Below are 22,771 nucleotides of genomic sequence, written 5' to 3' on the forward strand. Positions count from 1 at the left end.
GCAGTTTTGATTTCAAAACGGCTCATTGGTTCCTTTAGCTAGCCCCTCTCCAACCTTGTTTTCCTTGTTTGAATGCCATACACTGTGTCTTTTGGTGCTCTCTCTTCCTCCTTTTTGCTGAAAAGATGCTGTGATGAGTTTTGTTGCATTCCTACAATCAATTAGGAGGCACTCAAAGACAAATATATGTGTGTGTGCACATGTGTGCACTCATATCTACCCATCCGTCCATCCATCATCTATCTATCTATCTATCTATCTATCTATCTATCTATCTATCTATCTATCTATCTATCTATCTATCTATCTATCTATCTACCTACCTACCTACCTACCTACCTACCTACCTACCTATCTATCTATCTATCTATCTATCTATCTATCTATCTATCTATCTATCTATCATCTATCATCTATCTATCATCTATATGCTCTTTAACAATGTTTACAGTTACGCTGCTTTGGAACTGCTTTCGAGCCTGTCTCTCAGATCAGAACTTCAGCGAGCCCCTATACATATCTCCAGAGTTAGATGTTATGTACTGACATACCATCAAAATGGGTAACTTCATGAAAAACTGCCACCACAGTCACTTTTTTTCAAACCTCTGATTCCAGAAGCTTATTACTACATGCAGAGCTGAGGTGATCTCAGCAGGGTAATATTTAAATAGATTGTTGAAATGGAAGAATGGCCTATTATATTTTTGACTAAGTGGACATCTGATTTTGCTACTTTTTTTCTTAATGTTTTATGGCTTTCAAAACTGTGTTTTGTCTGACATTTTCAAAAACCCAATGATTTAAATGACTGGCTTTCACATTTAATGCTAGGTATCAGGTCCCCTCTGTCCCTGCCACCACCCAACAGGCACTATGTGTCCTGGCTTCCTGGACACCAACTGTTGCTACTGCATAGTATCAGACCCTGATGGGTATTCTCCTGACACCCGACTTACACTGCTAAGGATCGGGTCTGCAAGACACCATTCACCACACTGCTGCTATGGGATCAGCTATTGCTGGATTGGATGCCATGTCTGCCACACAAACATTGCTAGATAATAGGCCTTGTCTGACTCCCTAACCCCAGGCAACATCCCACATACATTGCTAGGTATCAGATCCTGTTTGGCACCCTGCTGTAGAGGGAAAAAAAGGTCTTATGCACACAGATAAGCACTGGAGAAGCCAGTTAAACATGCAGCTTATCTTTTCAGTGGAATGAGGTACACAGCTGCTCTTCCTGGAATGATAGGGATGATGTAGTTTTACAACCTGGTGATCCTTTGCTGTCTGAGGAGACAAGTTCTGTCCATATCTCCCTGAAGTTATGTTCTTTACTTAGCCAAGACCTTTCCCCCTAAATCCTGCGCATTGCTTTTAGATCGTAAACCCACTCTTATGAGTGATGTCACTTGTGCTACAACAGCCCAAGTGACTTCTCTGTTATCTTAGGGCCAGGCCAATCCTGACACCCATAGGTGTTATGTTTACCTCAGTCAAGCTCCCTAGACCCTAGATCATGGGCACTGTCTCTGAGTCAATAGTACCCATTCTTGTGAAAGAAGCCATATGTACTCCGTAAAGAATCTCAATGTAAACATGTCTTAAATTGTTGTGCATTTGGGACTGAGTTAATTGTTACCTGAATACTTTTTTCCAAAATTGTGCTGTGCTCCAATACGGCTAAAGTAAAATGATCTAGGACAGACTCTGGAAGTCTTGGTCCAGTGTTGGTTACAATAAAATTGGGCTGAACCAAGTTTCTCTCTTGTCTCTTTGTGGATCCTTTTTCCCTGCCTGCTGTGAAGCCTGCAGGGGAATCGTCACGCCTTGCTAGGTGGCAACACTCAGCTTGGAAACCCTGTCTGCCCTACTTCCCTGCACTGAGAAAACTCTGAATAAAGAAATGGAGCCAAAAGCCCAGTTCCACATTTCTGGCACCCAATGCAACCCGCCTTTCTGACATGGCTAGCCACCCAAGAACTCCCGCAAGGACACAGTCCTAGCTCCTGGCTAAGAGATCATCACCCCTCACCTAAGGTCTGTAAAACCTCCCTGCCTTAGCCTAGGCATGTGACATCCTTGGCCCCATTCTAGGGAGTGATGCCAAATAAACCTGCATGTATCTGCTTTTAATCTGGTCTGATCTGGCCTTTTGCATTGGTGGAAACCTATCAGTCTCTTCTGAGTTTCATGGCAATCTCTTAACAGTAACCACTTGCAAATTCAAAATCAAAAAGCAGATCACATACTTCCAACATAGAATGGCACAAAATATACATTGCCGTTCCAAATGAGAGGAAATACTGGACCAAAACAAGACCAAGAACAAATTGGGCCAATTCCAAATCTTATATCTCTATGTGTGATGTCAAAGCACTCTTCAGACTCCAACTTTGTCCAGCTTTGTTGACTGCAACACACTTTTCTCTCTCTTTCCCTCTCCCCCCTCCATCTCCCCCCCCCCATATCCCATACCCTGTCTTCAGCTCTCCTTGATCCCACAGCTGTGGCACTTCCAGTGTCCTGGGGTCTCCAACTCAATGCAGGATTCACCTTCACAGCTTCATATAATGGCCTCTCCTGGCCTCCATGAAGCTAGTCCTCTGCCACACACCTGGCCTCAAAAGTGTTCCATAACTGTGGATGAAGATTCTATAACCCATTTCCTGTATCCTTCTTGACTCTAAATCCAGACCTTCATGGCCCAAACTGTCTCCCCTTCTGCTGAAACCTGGTCCCCCCCTCATTTGAATAAGTTTTGACTTGATGTTTTCTAAACTGAGAAAATTCCCCAGGCTTAACTTTTTCATAGGTTGCAAGATTAGGTGAGTGGGGTCTTGCCTTAAGGCTATCACTCCCTTTTTCCTAATATGAGGCTTTTCTTTAAACTTCTCATCTCCTTGAGATTCATGGCAATCTCTTAACAGTAACCCCTTGCAAAATCAAAACCCAAAAGCAGATCACATATTTTCAACATACAATGGCACAGAATATACACTACTTGGCCTCAACATTGCATTTCCTGGTGCTTCTTTTCTCCTCAAACTCTAGATTTTGTGTTTCTCTTTACCCTCATTGCTCATTTTCATTGAGGATCTGCATAAGAGTGATCATCAGTAACCACGTGACATAGTCAATTCTGAAAATCTCCTCTGCCAGTCCTTGACCTAGTCCAAAACTCTTCAAGTTAGCCTCCGGCAGGTATTTTGGATAAGTACATAAAGCAGCCACAGTCTTTGCTGAAATACCACAATGATCTCTAGTCCAGTTGATAATATTCTTCCCCTCTGAAAACTCCTGAGCTTGGCCTCCACAGTCCAGATCATCCTTAGCACTACTGTTTTCCATGTTCCTGCCAGGATGGCCCACTAAGCCCCATTTACAGCCATCAACTGCTTTTCTAGTCCAAAGTCCCAAAGTCTTCCATATTCTTCCAAACAACAGCATGGTCAGGTCTGTCAGAGCTCCTAGTAGCAATTTCTGTCTTAGTTAATGTTCTATTGCTGTGAAAAGAGACCATGACCAAGGAAACTCTTAAAAAAGAAAGTCGTTAATTGGGGCCTTGCTTACAGTTTTAGAGGATTAGCCATGATCATCATAGTAGGAAGCAGACAGGCACAGTGCTGGAGCAGTAGCTGAGATCTTATATCCTGATCCACTGGCAGGCAAGCAAAGAGAGACTGGAACTAGCATGGGCTTCTGAAACCTCGAAGCCCATCCCCAGTGACACACCTCCTCTAACAAGGCCATGCCTCCTAATCCTTATCAAACAGTTCCACTCCCTGGTGACTAAGCATTCAAATATAGAAACCTATAGTTGACATTCTTATTCAAACCACCACAGAGGTATAGGGTCAATTATGGGGTTGGGGCAGCCTGACTTCCCCTAGGCCATTTTAGGGTGGGGTGTCCAGTTGGACCTTATACCTAGCAGTGTATGTAATGTGGTGAGTATGCCGGCATGTCCAGTGCGATCTGGATCTACCAATGTGTGTGACACATTGGAAGTGTGTGGAGTGTCCCATGGTGTATGCCATGTGGCAGTGAGGGGTGGGGTGAGTGTCTAGTTGAGTCTGATACTTAACACTTTATGTGGGGAGAAGGAATCTTCTAGAACCTGACACTCAGCAGTGTAAAAGTGGTGACAGTGCTTGGGGGAGGGGGGCTGGTGTCTAGCAGGGCCTGACAACTAACACTGTATGTGGTGTGGCAGATCAGGCCCATTAAGGTTATAGCCTAGTGGTCTATGCGGGTATACTGCTAAGAGCAAGATGTCCAGCAGGATGACCTGATAATTAATAGCGTCTTTTGGGTCAGCCCTAGGGGTGGGATATCCAGGAGGGTATGATTTCCTGGTACTTTATGTTTGGGGGGGGGGCGGGGAGAAATAGTCCAGCAGGGCCTAACAGCTAACAGTGTATGTGGGGCATCAGTGGGGTGTCTAACAAGGCCTCCTCTCTGGAAGTATATGCATGGGGTTGGGAGTGGCAGCAGGGCCTGATGCTAAGCACTCTATGTGAGGTGGGGTGGGGGTAGTGTACAGCAGTGCATGCACCTAGCAGTGTATGTGTGGGGACAGGTGGGTATCTGATTGCTAGGAGTGTATGTAAGGTGGTATGGTGTGCCTAATAACCAACGGATACCTTGAACTGGATGCTGGGGAGAGGGGTGGTGCCTGATGTCTAGCAGTGACAGCTGTTGGTGCCTGGGGGCAAGGTGTCCACGAGTGCCTCCCTCACTGCAGTATGTATAGAGTGATGTGGCAAGGAGTGTCCAGGAGGGCCTGATACCAGATGCCCTAAAAGGAGGGCATCTGTGCCATAAATACAGGACCAGTGGGGATCCTGAGGCATGCTCCCCATCCCAACCTCCCCATACTACTAGGAAGACGCTCTGGTGGACACCCTACTGTCATTACCTCATTTACACTGCTAGACATTAGGCCCTGCTACCTCCCCACTCCTTGTCTTCATAGGTATCATTTCTGCCGGGCACAGCCCCCAGACCCACCATGTATACACTGTTACATGTCAGGCCCTGCTAGACACCACCCACTCGACTGGGATCAGGTTAAGCTGGAAAACAGCCCTTCCCCTTCATAAAGGACCTGGGTGTCGGGACATGCTAAACAACCAGCCCAGATGGTCCAGCATACAATGGTATTTGCCAAGCTCTACCAAACAGTCCTGTCCCCTCCACCTATGAACTTCTTAGTATCATGTCCTGTGGCTCCGTATCGCACTTCACTAGGTATCAGGCTTGACAGAAATTCACCACTCACTGCTGAACCTGCCAGTGCACGCCAGGTATCAAGTCCTCTGGAGACTCGGTTCTCTGCCGCACAGCCCCAAATACACTGCTTGATTTTAGGTCTCGCGTGACACCCCTTACAGTCCTCTATACACTGCTATGTATCAGGTCCTACTGAACTCTCTAATACACTCCACATATGGTACAAGGCATCAGGGCCTGTTGAACAGATCCCATATCCCACTGTCACTCAAAATACACTATTATTTTTAGGCTATGATGGACTCTCCCTGCAGCTCCCCATCCAAATCTGTAGGCATTAGGTCTTGCTAGACACTCCTCAGGCTACCATCCCATACACAGTGAGGTATCAGACATTACTAGACAACTTGACAACCCCACCACTGCCCCATATATATCGTTAGGTACGAGGCTGGACAACCCCGTGGCTGCCTCGTCTACTCTACATAGAAAGAGACCATGCCAGACACTCATCCTTTCTCCACTCCGAATACAATATAAGGGGTCAGGGATGCTATCCCTCCCTGCCTCTGACTCACACCCACTACTAGCTATCAGGCATTGCTGGACTTCTCCCCCCTACCCCACCCCCATGGGCTAGGTATCAAGCACTGAGGAACACCCGCCGTCCCAGCCACCAACGTCCCATATGTACTACTGAGTATGGGGCCCTGCTGGACACTCCACACCACCCTGGATACACTGCTATGTATCTGAAACTACGCAGGGTCGAATACCCAGGAACGTATTTGAGGAAGTGGGTGGGTGATCGGCAGTCAGCCAGCCAGCAGCACTGTTAGTGAGGTGGGCAGAGGGCTGTGTTCAGTTATGCATGATACTTACTGACGTACACTGGTGGTCAGAGGGCGTCCATCAGCTGAACTAGCGGTGTATGTGGGTCACAGACATAGAGTGGCATGTCCCAAAGGTCAGGACAACTAGCAGTGTATGTCAGTTGGCAACAAAGGTGGAGGGTTGCCCAGTTGGGCCTGATACCCAGTGACAAGGTGCAGTGGCCTGGGAGGTGGTATCCAGGAAGGCCTGATACCTACAAGTCTTTAAGGAGCACCAGCAGGTGTCCCTCATGGTCTGAAAACTAGCAAAAATGTGGGTTTTTTGTGGACACCTAGTCCCACTCCACCTGCCAATACAGAGTGCATGCATCAGATAAAGCTGGTCCCACCTCTGTGTCCCAAATAATTTTCTAGGTACCAGGCAACGTTATACACCCACACCCCTCATAGCCACACAACCTATACTATTGTTTTTTGGAGGCAGCTGGACAACTTCCTAATACCCCACATATATTGGAAAGTGCAGGCCATGGAGTACACCTCTCACATACACATTGAAAGGCATCAGGCCATGCTATATAGCCCTTTCCCACACCACTTCTGCCTTGAGTTCACTAGAAAGTATCAGTCCCTGCAGCATAGACATCTACACTAATTGCCAGGTATCAGGCCATGCTTCATACCTCTTCCCAAGCCATTTCTACCCCTCATATATTCATAGGTACCATCTAGACCTACCAGATACACCCCTGTAGCCTTCCATATACTGCTACATATACAGTCCTACCGGACAAGTTATGCTACACACACACACACACACACACACAAACAAACACACACACATATACACACACAAACACACACACACAAACACACACACACACACACACACACACACACACACACACACACACACACACACACACGTATTGTGCAAGGTAGCAAGGTATCCGGCTCTATTGGATGTATCCCAAACCACTTTGTTTCTACCCAAAATACATCGTGGTTTTTTGAACACACCCTGCCACTCCCCAGTCTAAACTTTCAGGTACTATGCCCTGCTGGACACCCCTCTGCTACTCCCCAACCAGCACCTGAAATCTACTTCTGGGGTCAGACACAGCTGGAAACCACCTGCTCTAACATTACTCAGCATCCAGTCCTTCCCTACCCTGCCACACACAAAGTGCAAGGTGTCAGCCCCTGCTGGACGTGTGGACACAGCCTCCTCTACTGCCAAAGTCTATACAGTGCTGTGTATCACTCCAACCTCCATCCATATAATGACACCCACCCCCACCCATGCCGCCACTCAGCCCATTCTTCAACTTATCAGGCCCTGTTGGACTTACCCTGGAACAAGCACAGGTAAACATGTAGATGAAACCCTTATGGACACCCCTCCCATGCTTATAATGCTGGGTACCAGTCCCAACGAGACATCTCTGACCCCAGCTCTACCTCCTAAGCTGTTGTTAGGTGTTAGGCCCGTTCTGAGATCCAACCCTGCTTCCTCTTGACCTATACTGCTAGGCAGAAGCAGGGAGTTGTCCAGCCTGGCTTGAAAGTAATAGCGTATTTTCTGTGACCATGAGGTTGGTCTGTGTCCAGCAGGGCCTTTTTTTTTTTTTTAATGTGGGCAGGGAGAGATGGTCCAATAGTACCTGAAACACAAGAACGTATACAGGACTTCATGATTGGTATCCCACAGAACATGACACAGGAGAGCATCAGAGGCTTGGGCGTGGTTGTCAAGCGTAGCTTTACCACCTAGCAGTGCATTTGGGAATTTGGGACAGGTGGGGGTATCAAGAAGAGGCAGTTAACTAACTACCAATGCTATTTGGTTGGGGAGGACATAGACAACAGGTCCCGAATCCAAATACTGTGTGTGGGGTGGGGTCAAGACATGGGGCAGCAGCACCTGAAACCCAGCGGTGTGGTGGGTTTTAGCTCTTGGGGTGGGGTATAAGAAAGGCATGATATGTGGGTTCCCAAGCCAGCTGAGGGGCAGTAGAGCATTGCCCAGATCCTGGACATCTCTCTGAGAGCACAGCAGGGGTGGGCCTGCTCCTTCCCCAACAGGCTTGGGCCTACTCAATTCCATAGAGACAAAGGCCGCATCATGACAATTAGTCAAGCTTCTGTTCCACCCAAGGGAACTGGCTTCTCACAAACCATGTGACCAGCAGTCTGCTAATCTGACTGGTACACGTGGAGAGCCCCTACCCCGGACTGCAGCACTTCCTCCCTCACCCTCTTTCCTCCCTTCCCCCCTGACTCAAGCTATATAAGCTAACCTCGCTATTTCAAAATAGTCAAAACAGTCTCCTGGGTCACTCATATCCCCTATACTCACTGCTGCCTGAGATGCCTCCTCCAAATCCTGGGACCGCCGATCGGGCTCAGGGGACCCACAGTGATACCTGACTCTATGTGGTATGTAGGGTAGCAGTATCAAACAGAACCCGACACCTCACAATGCATGCATGCCAGCAGCAGAGTGTATACCTAGGAGCAGTATGGTGGGTAGCTGGGGGCGACAGCAGGCACTGATTCTTAGCAGTGTACATGGGGCAGCAGGCAGGTTCCTGTGGGGCATGGGCATGGCCAGCAAGGCCTGGTGCCTAGCAGTATTTATGAGCAGCTGCAGGATGGTTTGTTCAGTAGAAGTTAATACTTAGTATGCGGAGCAGTGATGAAGGTGTGTGCTGCTCTCGCCTTTCCGGTCTTAAAGATAGCAAGGTAGAGACTCATCAGCTCTAAGTTCCACCTCTTCTCCATTAGCCCTAGGGGTTTGGCAGCCCAGGGCAGGGCTGCAGACAGTCAGAGCTGGAAATGACCACCCAGTGTGGACTTTGGAAGGACTACGCTCCTAGCCGAACCCCTCACGCAGCAGGATGGAGGATGGAGAGGCATCCATGGACAAGGAAGGGAGAAGGGCAGAGCACATTTGCCTGAACCAATTCCTGTGCTGTAATAATAACAAAAAATCCAGATGGCTTAGAAGAGGCATTTGTTGTCTCCAAGCTCTGAGGTCCTGGGGTGTGGCAGGGCCAGGCTCCCTCTAGTGGCCTAGTGGGGATCTGCTCCAGCCAACCTCCAGTTCTGTTTTCCAGCAGAGCTCCAGTGTCCACAGGTCATCTTCCCTGGGTGACTCTGTGTCTCAGGCTTCCTTGTTGTTTTGTCTCTAGGTCCTGCCAAGTCCCGGCAGTCCCGCAGCCCACTTATAAAATAAGCACACAGACGCTTATATTATTTAAACTGTTTGGCCTAATGGCTCAGGCTTCTTGCTAGCTGTTCTTATATCTTAAATTAACCCATTTCTATTATTAGTCTATAAGTTGCCACGTGGCTCGTGGCTTACCAGTACCTTACATCTTGCTTGTCATGGCTGCAGCTGGCAGCGTCTCTCTGCCTCAGCCTTCCACCTCCCAGAATTCTTTTCCCCCTTGTCCCGCCTACCCTATCCTTCCTGCCTGGCTACTGGCCAATCAGAGTTTTATTTATCAATCAATCAATCATCCACAGCACCTTGTCATAAGGCATGAGGCTGTATGGGTTTCTCCTATGACTTTTACAGCTTCCACATCATGTTTTAATTTTATATTTACAGTCAGCCATAACCTTTGTGACAGTGAATTTTCCACATGGATATTGTATTGTTTGTTTTTCCAATTCTTGTTCTGCAGTCTTTTGTGTATGGATCATTTTCTCTGCCTTGGTTTCCCTGGTACCTCTGACAAAATCAGTTGGCTTGATTTAGGTGGGTCTGTTACTGGACTCTGGCCGGCTCCATGTGTCTAGTCTCCATTCCTTCCCCTGAGTACTTTCTGTATCACTGAGGCTTTTGGTAAGTGCTGGAACCAGAAGCGTGGGGTCTGGAGGGGTCACTTCTGGCCTCTGCCGTATCTTCAGGGTTAAGCCCAGTTACTTGCTCCATTTGATGTGTTGGGCATCGGTTTGTCATTCTGCTGAGTCTTCAGATGAAGTTCAAAAGATATGTCACCTTAACAACTGTGCTGCTGAAGAACAGGGGTCTGAGAGCCTATCCCTTTAGATTTCTCTCAGTCATGCCTCAGTGTTCTGAATGCCAATTTATGAAAACTATGTTGGATTTCTACTTCAGTACTACAGTATTTGAATCTGCTGTAAACTGTATCTATGTGATACCAATGAGAGATGGTGCACCTGGATGACCCCAAGTTCCTACCTTCACATTAGCAGTGACCTGGCACAGGGGGTGGGGGTCCATGGTCATTGCCCTTCTCAAGAGATTCAGCCCAGCTGCCTGGCACAGATGAGCATTCATTTCTCAAGGCTCCGCTGAGACACTTTTGCAATCTGCTCAGGCAGGCTTTCTGGAGCATCTGTGAGGACAGAGAGGCATGGGTGACCTCCTGCACTGGGACAATGCAAACAGGGCTCAAGGGGATTGTTTCTCACAGTAAGTTTCCCACTGTCACCTTCTTCCAAGGAGACTTCCCCCTTGGGAACCTCTTCCCAGTGAGACCCTCCTGCCGAACCTCAGAACTGGTGGAAGAAGGCAGAAGGATGCCCCAGTCTTTAGGTGGGCCCCAGAAAGGTAAATCATTTTGTCACTCTCCACTGGGGGTCATGTTCTGAGACTGTGTAGCAAAAATGAACTGGCTTCCAGAGCCTCAGAAAATCATGTGCTCCTCTCCCTAGGAGGCTTCAAAGGCCCTCTCCACATCACTGACACCACAACTGAGCAGTGACATCATCAGGTCAAGGAGCCACAGACTACATGTTATAACTGCATCTATTGTCAGAAATTCCCCCATAGCAAGGGCTGTGTACATGGCAGAGAACGCGGTTTGTGTTGTGTGGGATCCAGGGGTTAAAGGGGGAAATACTGTGCCTGTCTTCTTCCTGTGGGACCTCTGTCCATGGAAACCAGCAGGGAAAGCTCAAGGACTTGTGTCTGCAGGAATGAGCTTGGCCTGGCTGGACCTGCTGCTGGCCAGAAACAGCTCCCCATCAACATGCCTGCACCTGGGCACTCTCTTCCTGGATTCTACCTTACACTTCTCCACCTGAGTTAGGGTAAACACATGGTCAAAAAGGTTCCAGGACACACCCAGCACAGCTGCTGAGCTAATTAGCTGTGAAAGCAAAGCCATGTACTTCTGAAACTCCAAGGGACCTTGATGTTGCCACACCAGACATTATTGCTGGGACCAAAAGGCCTGGCTCAGAACAAAAAGAGTTCTTTTATCCCTACCAGACACCCTGTGTCCCAAAGAGCAAGCTACTGCACATGTCTGAGACTCAGCTTCCTCCCCTGTGAGGTGGACATCAGCAGGCTACTTGGGGATGGTGTATGTAAAGATCCTGGGACACAGTAGCTGCTGGTAACTGCACACACACCCTCCAGCAGCATGGGTAATGTGCAGGCAGGCACTGAGTGGGGTGCTGTGTTTATGGACCTGCTTATCACCTGACTATCTTCTCTCATGTTGAAGACCAAAGACAGCAACATTGTTTCCTGAGCAGCAAGAACATGATCATACCCTCGAAGAGTTACCCAGCTACTTCCATGGTCTCTAGACAAAGCCTCTTTCACCACCTAGTTAGTGATCAAGCTCTTGGTTCTCTGGAGCATCTGTCTAGTGTTCCCTAACAGGGACATAGCTGCCACCTCTCCCCTTACCCAGGACCTGACTTCACTGGAATGCAGCTGCTCCAAGGGCCTAGCTTAGTAGTCATCTGATGACCTGGACCCACTCTGGCCCCATAAGCAAGCTGCTCAGTATCTCTGAGCCTGTTTCACATGCCAGGCTATGTGAGGCTCACCTCATATGCATGGTCCTGACCCAATACAGATGATGTAGCTGGCCAATGACAGAATTACCGATGGCCATGTCAAAGGAGCAGCAGGTAGCAATTACCTTCAAGGAATTGACTCACCAGGAAGCAATGATGGGTGAATCTCTGATAGGCAAGGCCTAGAGAGCTTCTGCCCCAGAACGTCTCTTGCTACTGCTGTGCCTTAACAGGTTTGCCACTGCCATTTTTCTCTGGTGTCTGGCATGGTGTGAAAGGGCCTGGGAAGATCCCCACTGCTCTTAACTCAGTCTTGGAAATATCCCAGTCTACTGGGCATTTTACCTGTGGATTTTTATGAAGATGATTTCCTCCTAAGCTGTACTGTTTAACTGAACAATAATAGTGTTAAATAGGATTTTGATGATTGAGGATCTTTAGTAAGTATAGTAAGGGATTATTATAGAGGTTAGTTTAGTGGAAAAATTAATATGGGTAAAGGTGGGATAACATGTTGCCCCTGCCTGTGATAAAGCAGAGGCTGCAGAGGATAAACAGTGAAACAAGGAAATGCCACACAGCTAGAGTTTCTATTGAGGAGCTGTTTGGACTGTGGCTTAGGTTAATGATTAAGAAAAACAATTGAGTCCCAGAAAGCCCAGCTAGCTTAAATTCTTTCCATCTTAATGTTGGGAGATGTGTTCACAGGTTTCAGCATGCATTACAGCTGAAACAAAGCTTTGAAAATGACTTAAGGTTAGACTAAGATGTTTTTGTTAATAGCTTTGAGGTGAAAAAACCAAGGAAACATTATAAAGAAAGGCACATAGTTGACTGAGGGACTTGTTAAGGTCAGGGAACAAGAACAAAGCATCCGATTATTATTCGCTGACATGCCTTTCTTGCTAGGATGAGTTGGTGGCCAAAGGCGATAATTAATTCCTCATACCCATTTCTGCCCTCAACTTCCTGATTTAAAAAAAAAAAAACTGCTAAGGAGTGGCTATGCACCCTTACTTTAAAGCAGAGCTGACTTTGTTTTTCAGATATAAAAGTTTAGATTTATGATTCTTTTAAGATTCCTTGTAAGATTACCTTTTGAGATAAATAATAAAATGATTGGTCTTTTCTTTGTAATTGCAAAGTGTAGCCTGCCAGTGAAAGAACTGGCTGAGGAAAAAACCTGTAATACATGAGACATTTAATCATGTAAGGGATATGGAAAACATGCTGTTTTTTACTTGTATCCATTGTAATCATTCACTTGAAAAATTGAATGTAACCCACACTGTAATTTTTATATCACTTGAAAGATTTTGCTGGGGTAAATAAGCTATAAAAGGAAAAAATAAAGTTAGTTGGAAGGAAAACATATTTGTAGAAGGAAAGTTAGAAGGAAGACATCAAGACAGACAGAAGGGAGACATCAGAAGAACAGAGTAGAACAAGCAACAGAAAGAATAATAAAATGAAGAACTAAGCTTTGGTCCTCAGAAAAGTCCTCATGTGTCTGTCTGTCCAGTGGTTCACCTGCTCTGCATCTCCTCTTCAGTTTCTCTCACCTGCTGAAGGCTTTCCATTCTTCAGCACCTTAGGTGAGATACTGGCATGTTGGAGATGTATCTGTTTGTGTTTTCCTCTTTTTGCCAGCCCCAGAAGTTAAGTTTAGCCCCCCTCACCAGCCCATGAAAGTTAAGTTTTACTCCCACAGATAGAAAAGTCAAAGGTCTGCCAATTCCATACGCTCTCCCTCCAACGCTGAGCTGCTAGAGGCTGGTCCTCACAGCAGTGATACAGAATAGCTACCATGCTGTACAGGTGTGAAAAGATGCTGTCCATCTTTAATACAAGCTCTTTCTCCATGATGGTCTGGGCACATGTGCTGTGGGATGGTCTGTATGTCAAATGTGTTGCTCTGATTGGTCAATAAATAAAACACTGATTGGCCAGTGGCCAGGCAGGAAGTATAGGTGGGACTAACAGAGAGGAGAATTGAGAGAACAGGAAGGTGGAAGGAGACACTGCCAGGTGCTGCCATGACAAGCAGCATGTGAAGATGCCGGTAAGCCACAAGCCACATGGCAAGGTATAGATTTATGGAAATGGATTAATTTAAGATGTAAGAACTAGATATCTAGAAGCCTGAGCCATTAGGCCAAGCAGTTTAAATAATATAAGCGTCTGTGTGTTTATTTTATAAGTGGGCTCCAGGACTGGTGGGACTTGGTGGGAGCTGGAGAGAAATTCTCCAGCTACACACATGTCTTAGGGTTTCTATTACTGTGAAGAGACACCATGACCACTGCAACTCTTACAAACATTTAATTGGAATGTCTTACATTTTCAGAGGTTCAGTTCATTATCATCATGGCAGGACCTGGCAGTGTCCAGGCAGACATGGTGCTAGCTACATCTTGATCAGAAAGCAACATGAAATGGTCTGAGACACTGGGCATGTCCTGAGCATATATGAGGTCTCAAAGCCCGCCTCCACAGTGACGCACTTCCTCCAACAAGGGCACACCCACTCCAATAGAGCCACACCTCCCAATAGTGTCACTCCCTTTGGGGGACATTTTCTCTCAAACCACTTCAGCACAGAAGGCCATGGTAGAGGTGAGCTGTCTTCAAGGCCATTCCAAAGTCACATCTATGCCTTCTCTCAGTTGGCTTTTGCTTCTTTGTAAGGCAGGGCTGGTGACAGCTGTCCTTGGGTGTAGTAGAACAGGTCCATAGGGTCAAGGAAATTGCCTCAAACCAGTTGCCAAGGCATGCACATAACATACTTCCTTATGAGCCGACCTGGAGTCTGCCTGAAGGCCTAGCAACAGAGCTCCTGATCGTGCCTAGTCCATGAGGGGCAACCACACGTCACCAGATTGGTACACAGCCTGGGTGCTGGAAGGGGGGTATATAAGACTTCCCCTATTACGGAATAAAGGAGCCTGATGTCTGCCTTTCACCTGACTCTCAGTGTCTGTGGTGTCTGTGTCGTTGACATGACACCTTCTCACCCCATCCCCCGAGGGAGCCTTTAGAACCCAGCAACACTTGGGGTTGAGGCAGGCTGGCCTCAGCAGCCTCACACTTCCCTTTGTACTCAGGCCAGTACTGAGGTTAGATCAGATCCCCAAAACTTATCTTTTCAGAGAGGCCAGTACTTTTTCATCAGGGAAAGCCCCACACATCTGGCCCCTGAATTCAGCACTGTGTGTGTGGTCACTCTTCAGCACAAGGAGCCAGGCTCTACCACTGAGGGAGAGCATGCAGGAGAACATGCAGACAACTTGTACAGCAAGACACGCAAGCTGACACTGCTGGCTAAAAGCCTCAGCCTATGATGATCAATGTTTCTGTCTAGGCCTGACCCTAAATTCGAACACTGTGTTCAAATTGGTTCCTCAACTACTAGCAATAGCATCTGGAGTTGCTGTGCCCCAGGCCTGGCAATGCCCACTTACCTCTTCAAAGTGGAGCACCATCTCAGGAGTCCAGCCAAAGTGACACGCATTCTTCTCCAGCTCGCTGGCACTGTCCTGTCAGACAAAAGACAGGCTTGGCTCTGATTAAAGGCCATGCATAAGGGGCTCCTTCTCCCTTCTGACTCACTGCTCCAGAATGCCATGAGACTGGGTCCTCTAGCCTGCAAGGGAGGCAGAGCCATGGGACAGGTAGCAAAATCAACACCTGCCAGGGGAGATTGAGGAGCGAGGGTATATAGCACTCTTTGGGGACACTGTCAAGCTCAGTTTCCCCAGGCTTTGCTCTGCACAGGGCCACAGGATTCACCCATCCTGAAAAGAATGTCAAGAGGCATCCCAACACAGGAATCCCACTGTCTCCTAATCACACATTATCCTACCTCCCTATGCTTACTCCATCAAGGCCATCCACCAACCTAGTCACACTAGAATCCAAATCCTACAGCACCAACACATGCAGCATCTTCTACTGTATGACAGTTTGAGACCAGCACCCCATTAAAGTGACTCTACCTTGGCATGACTATGAGTAAAACAGTTGTCAAGCCAAGTGACAAGGAGGAACTGAGGCCCTGAAGAGAAAAGGGCCTTGCCAAAGTCTGCACAAAGAACTCACAACCTGTGTCAGGAGGTCTCTGAAACTGTCCTTGTAGAGCTGTACACCTTGATAAGTGTCAAAAGCTTATCCCAAAAGATTGCTTGGGGTGTGGACTCAATCAGGCCAACACACCTTGGGACAGTTGGGGTAGACTAGGTAGTAACAGTCTGTCTGGTGAGAAGACTGTTCCTCCAATGTTCTAAGCCATCTCCTCTCACACATGAGAGAAAGACAGGTGAGCAGGACAGGGGGACTTATCCCATCATATGTCTTTGATGTTTACCCCAAGTGAGGGCTACAGTTGTTTCTCACCCCAGGTAGCTTCAGGTAAGCTTTCAGCTCCATCCCAAGCAGGAGACTGTGGAATGCTATCCTGGGCCATTTCCTGGGGAGAAGCCTGTGATAGTTCATTGACCTCTTCCTATGCTGGACAAAGCCTTCCATGCAGGACATATGGACACACTGCCACTTAGATGTCCTGCCTGCCTCCTGCTGCAACTGTCTCAGTCCACCCTGGCAGATCCCCACCCTGTGGTTCAGCATCCCTGGAGGCTCATCACTTAAAATCAGAAAGACACAGGAAAGGCATTGTCTTGTGGTTGACTGTGCCAGTCCTGCTGTGCAGAGTCCCCCACCTGACTCTTCCTTCTAGATCTTTGCTCCCTTTAGCCACACACCCCCAGTTGCCCTCTCCCTCAGCTTCTAGTCCCCATCCTCTGCTGTCTACCTCTAGTCAACTTCCTCAGGTTCCACATAAGGAGAGTAATGTAAGGTTGGGAGAATGGGTCCTCACCACAGAAGCAGGTACACTCATCATGTGTCCATTGCCAAAGGATGTTAGAAAATGCATAAATTGAATAAAATGCATCTTGGTCCCCCTTACCTGGTTTTGTGTGACTCCACTCTTCCCCCTCCACCTGGTTCTATGTGACTCCACTGTCCCCTCCTTCCAGTGGAGCCACTCTCCTCTGGGAAGTGCAGCTTCTCCTTTGGGCTGGCAAACAGCAGCATAATCTCCGTAAACACTTCACAATTCTCCTCTTCACCCTCTTCCATCCACCCCATAGATTGTGAGGAAAGGCTGTGGTCATTCTCTGGGGTTGGGCACTGGTGAGGTTTGGTTCAGATGTTTCCTGGGGGGACAAGCTCCTGTCCTTGGGATGAGTGTCTGTGGTGGTCACATCCTGAGGGCCCTCTTTGGAGCTCCTTGTAGATGGTGTATCCTGGATGGATGAGCTGCACATAGGGGTATTTTCACTCTGGGGCTCCACCTGGGAGATGTGGTTTTCAGAAAGAAAACCCAGGAGCTGTTCATGGTCATGCTGCACAGGACCACAGGACACACCCTTGGAAGCCATGTTTTTCTTCTGCAGGCTGCCGCTCAGGAGCTGCTCATGCTGCTCAGGACCACAGGACACACTCTTGAAAACCTTGATTCTCTTCTGCAGGGTGCTGCTCATGAGCTGCTCATGGTCATGCTGCACAGGACCACAGGACACACTCTTGGAAGCTGTGCTTTTCTTCTGCACGGTGCTGCTCAGGAGCTGCTCATGATCATGCTGCACAGGACCACAGGACACACTCTTGGAAGCTGTGCTTTTCTTCTGCACGGTGCTGCTCAGGAGCTGCTCATGATCATGCTGCACAGGACCACAGGACACACTCTTGGAAGCTGTGCTTTTCTTCTGCAGGCTGCCACTCAGGAGCTGCTCATTATGATCATGCTGCACAGGACCACAGGACACACTCTTGGAAGCTGTGATTCTCTTCTGCAGGCTGCCGCTCAGGAGCCTCTTGTGGTCATGCTGCACAGGACCACAGGACACACTCTTGGAAGCTGTGATTCTCTTCTGCAGGCTGCTGCTCAGGAGCCTCTTGTGGTCATGCTGCACAGGACCACAGGACATGCTCTTGGAAGCCATGCTTCTCTTCTGCAGGCTGCCACTCAGGAGCTGCTCATGGTCATGCTGCACAGGACCACAGGACACACTCTTGGAAGCTGTGCTGCTCTTCTGCAGGGTGCTGCTCAGGAGCTGCTCATCATGGTCATGCTGCACAGGACTACAGGACACGCTCTTGGAAGCTGTGCTGCTCTTCTGCAGGCTGCCACTCAGGAGTTGCTCATCATGGTCATGCTGCACAGGACTACAGGACATGCTCTTGGAAGACCTGCTTCTCTTCTGCAGGCTGCCGCTCAGAAGCTGCTCATGATCATGCTGCACAGGACTACAGGACATGCTCTTGGAAGACCTGCTTCTCTTCTGCAGGCTGCCGCTCAGAAGCTGCTCATGATCATGCTGCACAGGACTACAGGACATGCTCTTGGAAGACCTGCTTCTCTTCTGCAGGCTGCCACTCAGGAGCTGCTCATCATGATCATGCTGCACAGGACCACAGGACACACTCTTGGAAGCTGTGATTCTCTTCTGCAGGCTGCTGCTCAGGAGCCTCTTGTGGTCATGCTGCACAGGACTACAGGACACACTCTTGGAAGCCATGCTTCTCTTCTGCAGGCTGCCACTCAGGAGCTGCTCATCATGGTCATGCTGCACAGGACCACAGGACACACTCTTGGAAGCCATGCTTCTCTTCTGCAGGCTGCCACTCAGGAGCTGCTCATTATGATCATGCTGCACAGGACCACAGGACACACTCTTGGAAACCCTGATTCTCTTCTGCAGGCTGCTGCTCAGGAGCTGCTCATGCTGCACAGGACCACAGGACACACTCTTGGAAGCTGTGATTCTCTTCTGCAGGATGCTGCTCAGGAGCCTCTTGTGGTCATGTTGTACAGGACCACAGGACACACTCTTGGAAGTTGTGCTGCTCTTCTGCAGGCTGCTGCTCAGGAGCTGCTCATGAATATGCTGCACAGGACCACACTGGGTGCCTGTGGGGTGAGGCAGGCTCTTATGCTGGCAGCACAGAATGGCAGGCATGCTGAGATTCTTGCTGTCTTCCTTCCTTACAAGCTCGTCATCGTTGTCATGAGACTGAAACTTTGCTGGCAGGGTAGAGGTGGAATGGTCAGTCTCATTCCCTGTCTTCTTTAGGAAGAGATGGAAGGTAGAAGAATCTGAAGGTTCCATGGCAATACTGGGCTGCATGAGCTTAACAGTATGGTTAATGTTGTCTACCCCTGGTGACTGATGTTTTAAAATTAAGTAAGTTGCCATGATGCTATTAAATTTTTTTTCATGTAAGGAGTCTCTAATGTCCTTGGGGTTATAGCCCATGCCCCACATGGCTGCCATAATATTGGGGTTGGGCTTGTTGGGGAGGGTTTCTAGGGGCTGGGTTAGTTTTGAAAACTCTTCACTGCCCTTGAGCCACTGATGTTCCATGATGTCACGTATCTTGGGCCTCTGTCCAGGATCAATAGTGAACAATCGCACGATGAGGTTGGCAATGTGTGCTGGGAGCTTTGGTGGAATGTAGTAATGTGGCTCTTGCATTTCCTCCTTCATCTTTTCATATGTTGTTGCTTTGAATGGGTAGTGCTTTGTCACCATGATGTACAGTACCACTCCCATGCTCCAGATATCAAGTGCCCTGGGGTCATAGCCTCGGCTGCTGAAAAGCTCTGGAGCACAATATGGAAGGGTGCCACAGAACACTGTTGACTTCTGCTCAGTGGTAACTCTGATGGCCAGGCCAAAGTCACACAGTTTGATGTTTCTATGTGCATCCATCAGAATGTTTTCTGGTTTGATGTCCCTGTGTGCAATGCCATTCTCATGGCAGTAGTTAACAGCACATACCATCTGTGCGAAGATGTACCGGGCTTCCCCTTCCTTCATATAGTCCACTTCTAAGATACGACCAGCCAGATCACCCCCGGAGGCATATTCCAGAACCATGTAGATGTGTTCAGTGGTTTCCATGACATGGAACAATTTAGTTATATTAGGGTGGTCTAGTATTTTCATGATCTCTAGCTCATTTGCAATCAAAGAAGCATTCTTTTTATCCTTTTCCAGGGTCTTCAAAGCAACCTGTACCTCTGTGTGGAGGTGGAGGGCCAGTTTCACCTGAGCAAAGTTGCCTGTGCCGAGGGTCTTGATGATCTTGTAATGATTCATGAGGACCTCCTCTTCAGGGGAGCGGGCCTGAGGATCCTGCTGCATTGCTAGCTCCTCCCGTCTGCGGCTCTGTATTGTCTATCCCAACCGAGCCACGATACTGGATTTAAAAAAATCAAAAGCAGACCTGTTACAGTTCCTTGTTATGTTAAAATAGCATGGCTGAAAGCAACAGATAGTAGAGTGTATTTTGGCTTCCAGAGGGAGCATCCTAATGGCAGGTGAGGTGTGGTAAAAGGTGGAAGAAGCCAAGAGATCATATCTCAACCACACAGAAGAGCAAAGTGAGTGAGTATGTAAATGCTCCAAGCCCACCCCAAGGGATGTATTCAAGCAAGGCTGAACCTAAGGGTTTAATAACCTCCTCAAACAGCGCCACCAACTGCGGACCAAGTGTTAAAATATGTGAACCTATGGAGGGCATTTTTTAATTCATTCTATGCAAGGTCGAAGAGGGAAGTTCATATCAGTAAATTCCTACACAAAACAATCAGAGACATAAACAATCTGATTAAGAACAGCCAATAAAACTGAGCAGCAAGTCCTCAAAACAAGTGGTTAATAAATATTTTAAAAGCACTTATCATCCTTAGTCACCATGGAAATGCAAATGTAAAGCAACTTTGAAATTTCATCTCACTCCAATCAGAGTGAATATTATCAAGAAAACAAATCAGTACAAATGCTAGCAAGGATGTCAGGGGAGAGGAACCTTTACTCACTGTGGGTGGGAGTATGAATGGGTGCAGCCACTGTAGAAATCAGTTTGGAGGTTCCTCAAAAACTAAATATAGAACTGCTGTATAACTCAAGTATACCACTTTTGGGCATATACCCAAAAGACTCCATGCGCTACAACAGAGTTACTTGTACTTCCAGATTCACCGCTGCTCTATTTATAACAGGGAGGAAATGGAACAAGCCTAAGTGTCCAACGGATGGATGAAAATGAAAATGTTCATATACACAGTGGAATTTTATTTATTGGCAAGGAAATGAAATTATGAAATTTAATGTGTCTATAAAATATCATACGAGGTAACCTAAGCAAGAAAGACAAATGCCATGAGAACTCTCTTATGTGCAAATTTCAGCTATAAATTTTTCAAGTTATTTATTTAACACTGAATGCTAGTGATGGTCAGAAAGATAGAAAGGAACCATTAGACGGATGGAGGTATGAAGGTGGCCTTAAGGGAAAGGGAATTAGAACATATCAGACAAGAAGGGAAAACTAGGGGTGGAAGGATCTAATCAAGATTGCTGGGAGCCTGGGGAAAAAGTGGGTGGGAGCAGTAGCCAAAACTAAGGATGTTCTCTCTCTCTCTCTCTCTCTCTCTCTCTCTCTCTCTCTCTCTCTCTCTCTCTCTCTCTCTCTCCCTCTCCCTCTCCCTCTCCCTCTCCCTCTCCCTCTCCCTCTCCCCCTCCCAATAAAGCTCTAAAAAGGTTAAAAAAAAACTAAGGATGTATGAAACAGACACAAGGAAACATGATCATATAAGCTTATTAAAAACTACCATCTAAAAGGAAATTTCTATGATGGTGTCCTGGATGAATGAATATAACTCCTCTTAATATGCATAGGTTATTAAATAAAGATTCCAGTGTCATCCAAGGAAACCCCAAAGACTCTCAAAACAATATAGACCACTGCCACTGCTCTCGGTTGCTCACCAAAACTTGATGATAAGAGCCTATTACGGGAGACACTACTTAATTTGGCCACAGGACAGAGAGAAATCAAGTTGAAGATGAGTCAGAAGTTTTCTCCCTATGGGCTACTCTTCACAATGCCTGAAGATGCTGCCTTCACAGTGCCAAAAGATGCTACAAGACTGCTCGGGGAGAAAGGTCACCAACAGTCTGACTCAGCTGTGAATCCTAGGGGCAACAGTAATGACTTACCAAGCAAGACATGCTCTGTAGTGAAACTGCAGCTTAACTGTTATGGAGGAAACAACCACTTTCTGATCAGAGGGAACTCACGTCTGATTCTGTAAACCTGGTCAAGGACCCTTGGTTGGGAAAGTCATGGGCCTGAGCGAAGCTACTACTGTTGTTTTAATTTCGTGTTGTCAAATGGCCTTCTAAATACACACGTTGATACCCATAGATTGATGCTGCACCCAACATCAGTGACGCTTCTTACTGCTGCAGGCAGTGGTTAGTGCAAACCTTGCCAAAGTGACAAGAATACGTGATGATGGAGTGCTCAGCCCTAACTGAGACAGTTCTATTGCCCCCTCCAGGACTCTAGAAATGCAGCAGAAAAGGGGATGAGAAGAACTGAGAGCCAGAGGATGGGAAGAAGTGCAGCAAAAATCTGCCTCTGGACATGGCATGGCCACACACTCATGAGCTCACTTCAGCTGTGGTTATCTACACAAGACTGGACTCCTCAACTCCCCATCATTGGTAGGAGAGGGGTCTGTGAGACCTCACGGCTCCTGAGGGACTACGGGCAGGTACCACGGGTGGGGAAGGAATCATGTCTTCAGTGGTGTAGCCACTGTCAAGATGCCCTTGCTCAGGGGAACACTCCTCTGTTGCTGGTGAGAATGTAAACTTGTTCTGCCACTATGGAAATCAATGTGGCAGTTCCTCAGAACCCTACCACAAGGATACTTACTCAACTATGTTCAACTCAGCTTTACTCATAATAGCCAGACACTGGAAACAACCTAGATGTCCCTCAGCCAAAGAATGAATAAAGAAAATGTGGTACACTTATGAAATGGAGTATTACTC

At 47.5% G+C, this 22,771-nt stretch overlaps 1 protein-coding gene across 2 annotated transcripts in view; it reads right to left on the reverse strand.

Moving 5' to 3' along the window:
* LOC102926766 (uncharacterized) overlaps positions 1 to 22,771 on the reverse strand; it is a 49,090-nt gene that overhangs the window by 21,334 nt on the left and 4,985 nt on the right. For both annotated transcript variants that reach the window (XM_076573323.1, XM_076573324.1), the window contains exons 2-5: positions 16,825 to 20,123; positions 15,323 to 15,397; positions 10,288 to 10,444; positions 7,536 to 7,738 (exon numbers count right to left, since the gene is read on the reverse strand). In XM_076573323.1, the coding sequence (XP_076429438.1) occupies positions 16,865 to 20,068 (3,204 nt within the window). In that variant the 5' untranslated portion in view covers positions 20,069 to 20,123 and the 3' untranslated portion in view covers positions 7,536 to 7,738; positions 10,288 to 10,444; positions 15,323 to 15,397; positions 16,825 to 16,864. The remainder of the gene's footprint in view (positions 1 to 7,535; positions 7,739 to 10,287; positions 10,445 to 15,322; positions 15,398 to 16,824; positions 20,124 to 22,771) is intronic.

Source organism: Peromyscus maniculatus, chromosome 5, assembly GCF_049852395.1.
Source record: "Peromyscus maniculatus bairdii isolate BWxNUB_F1_BW_parent chromosome 5, HU_Pman_BW_mat_3.1, whole genome shotgun sequence".
Lineage (NCBI taxonomy): Eukaryota > Metazoa > Chordata > Mammalia > Rodentia > Cricetidae > Peromyscus > Peromyscus maniculatus.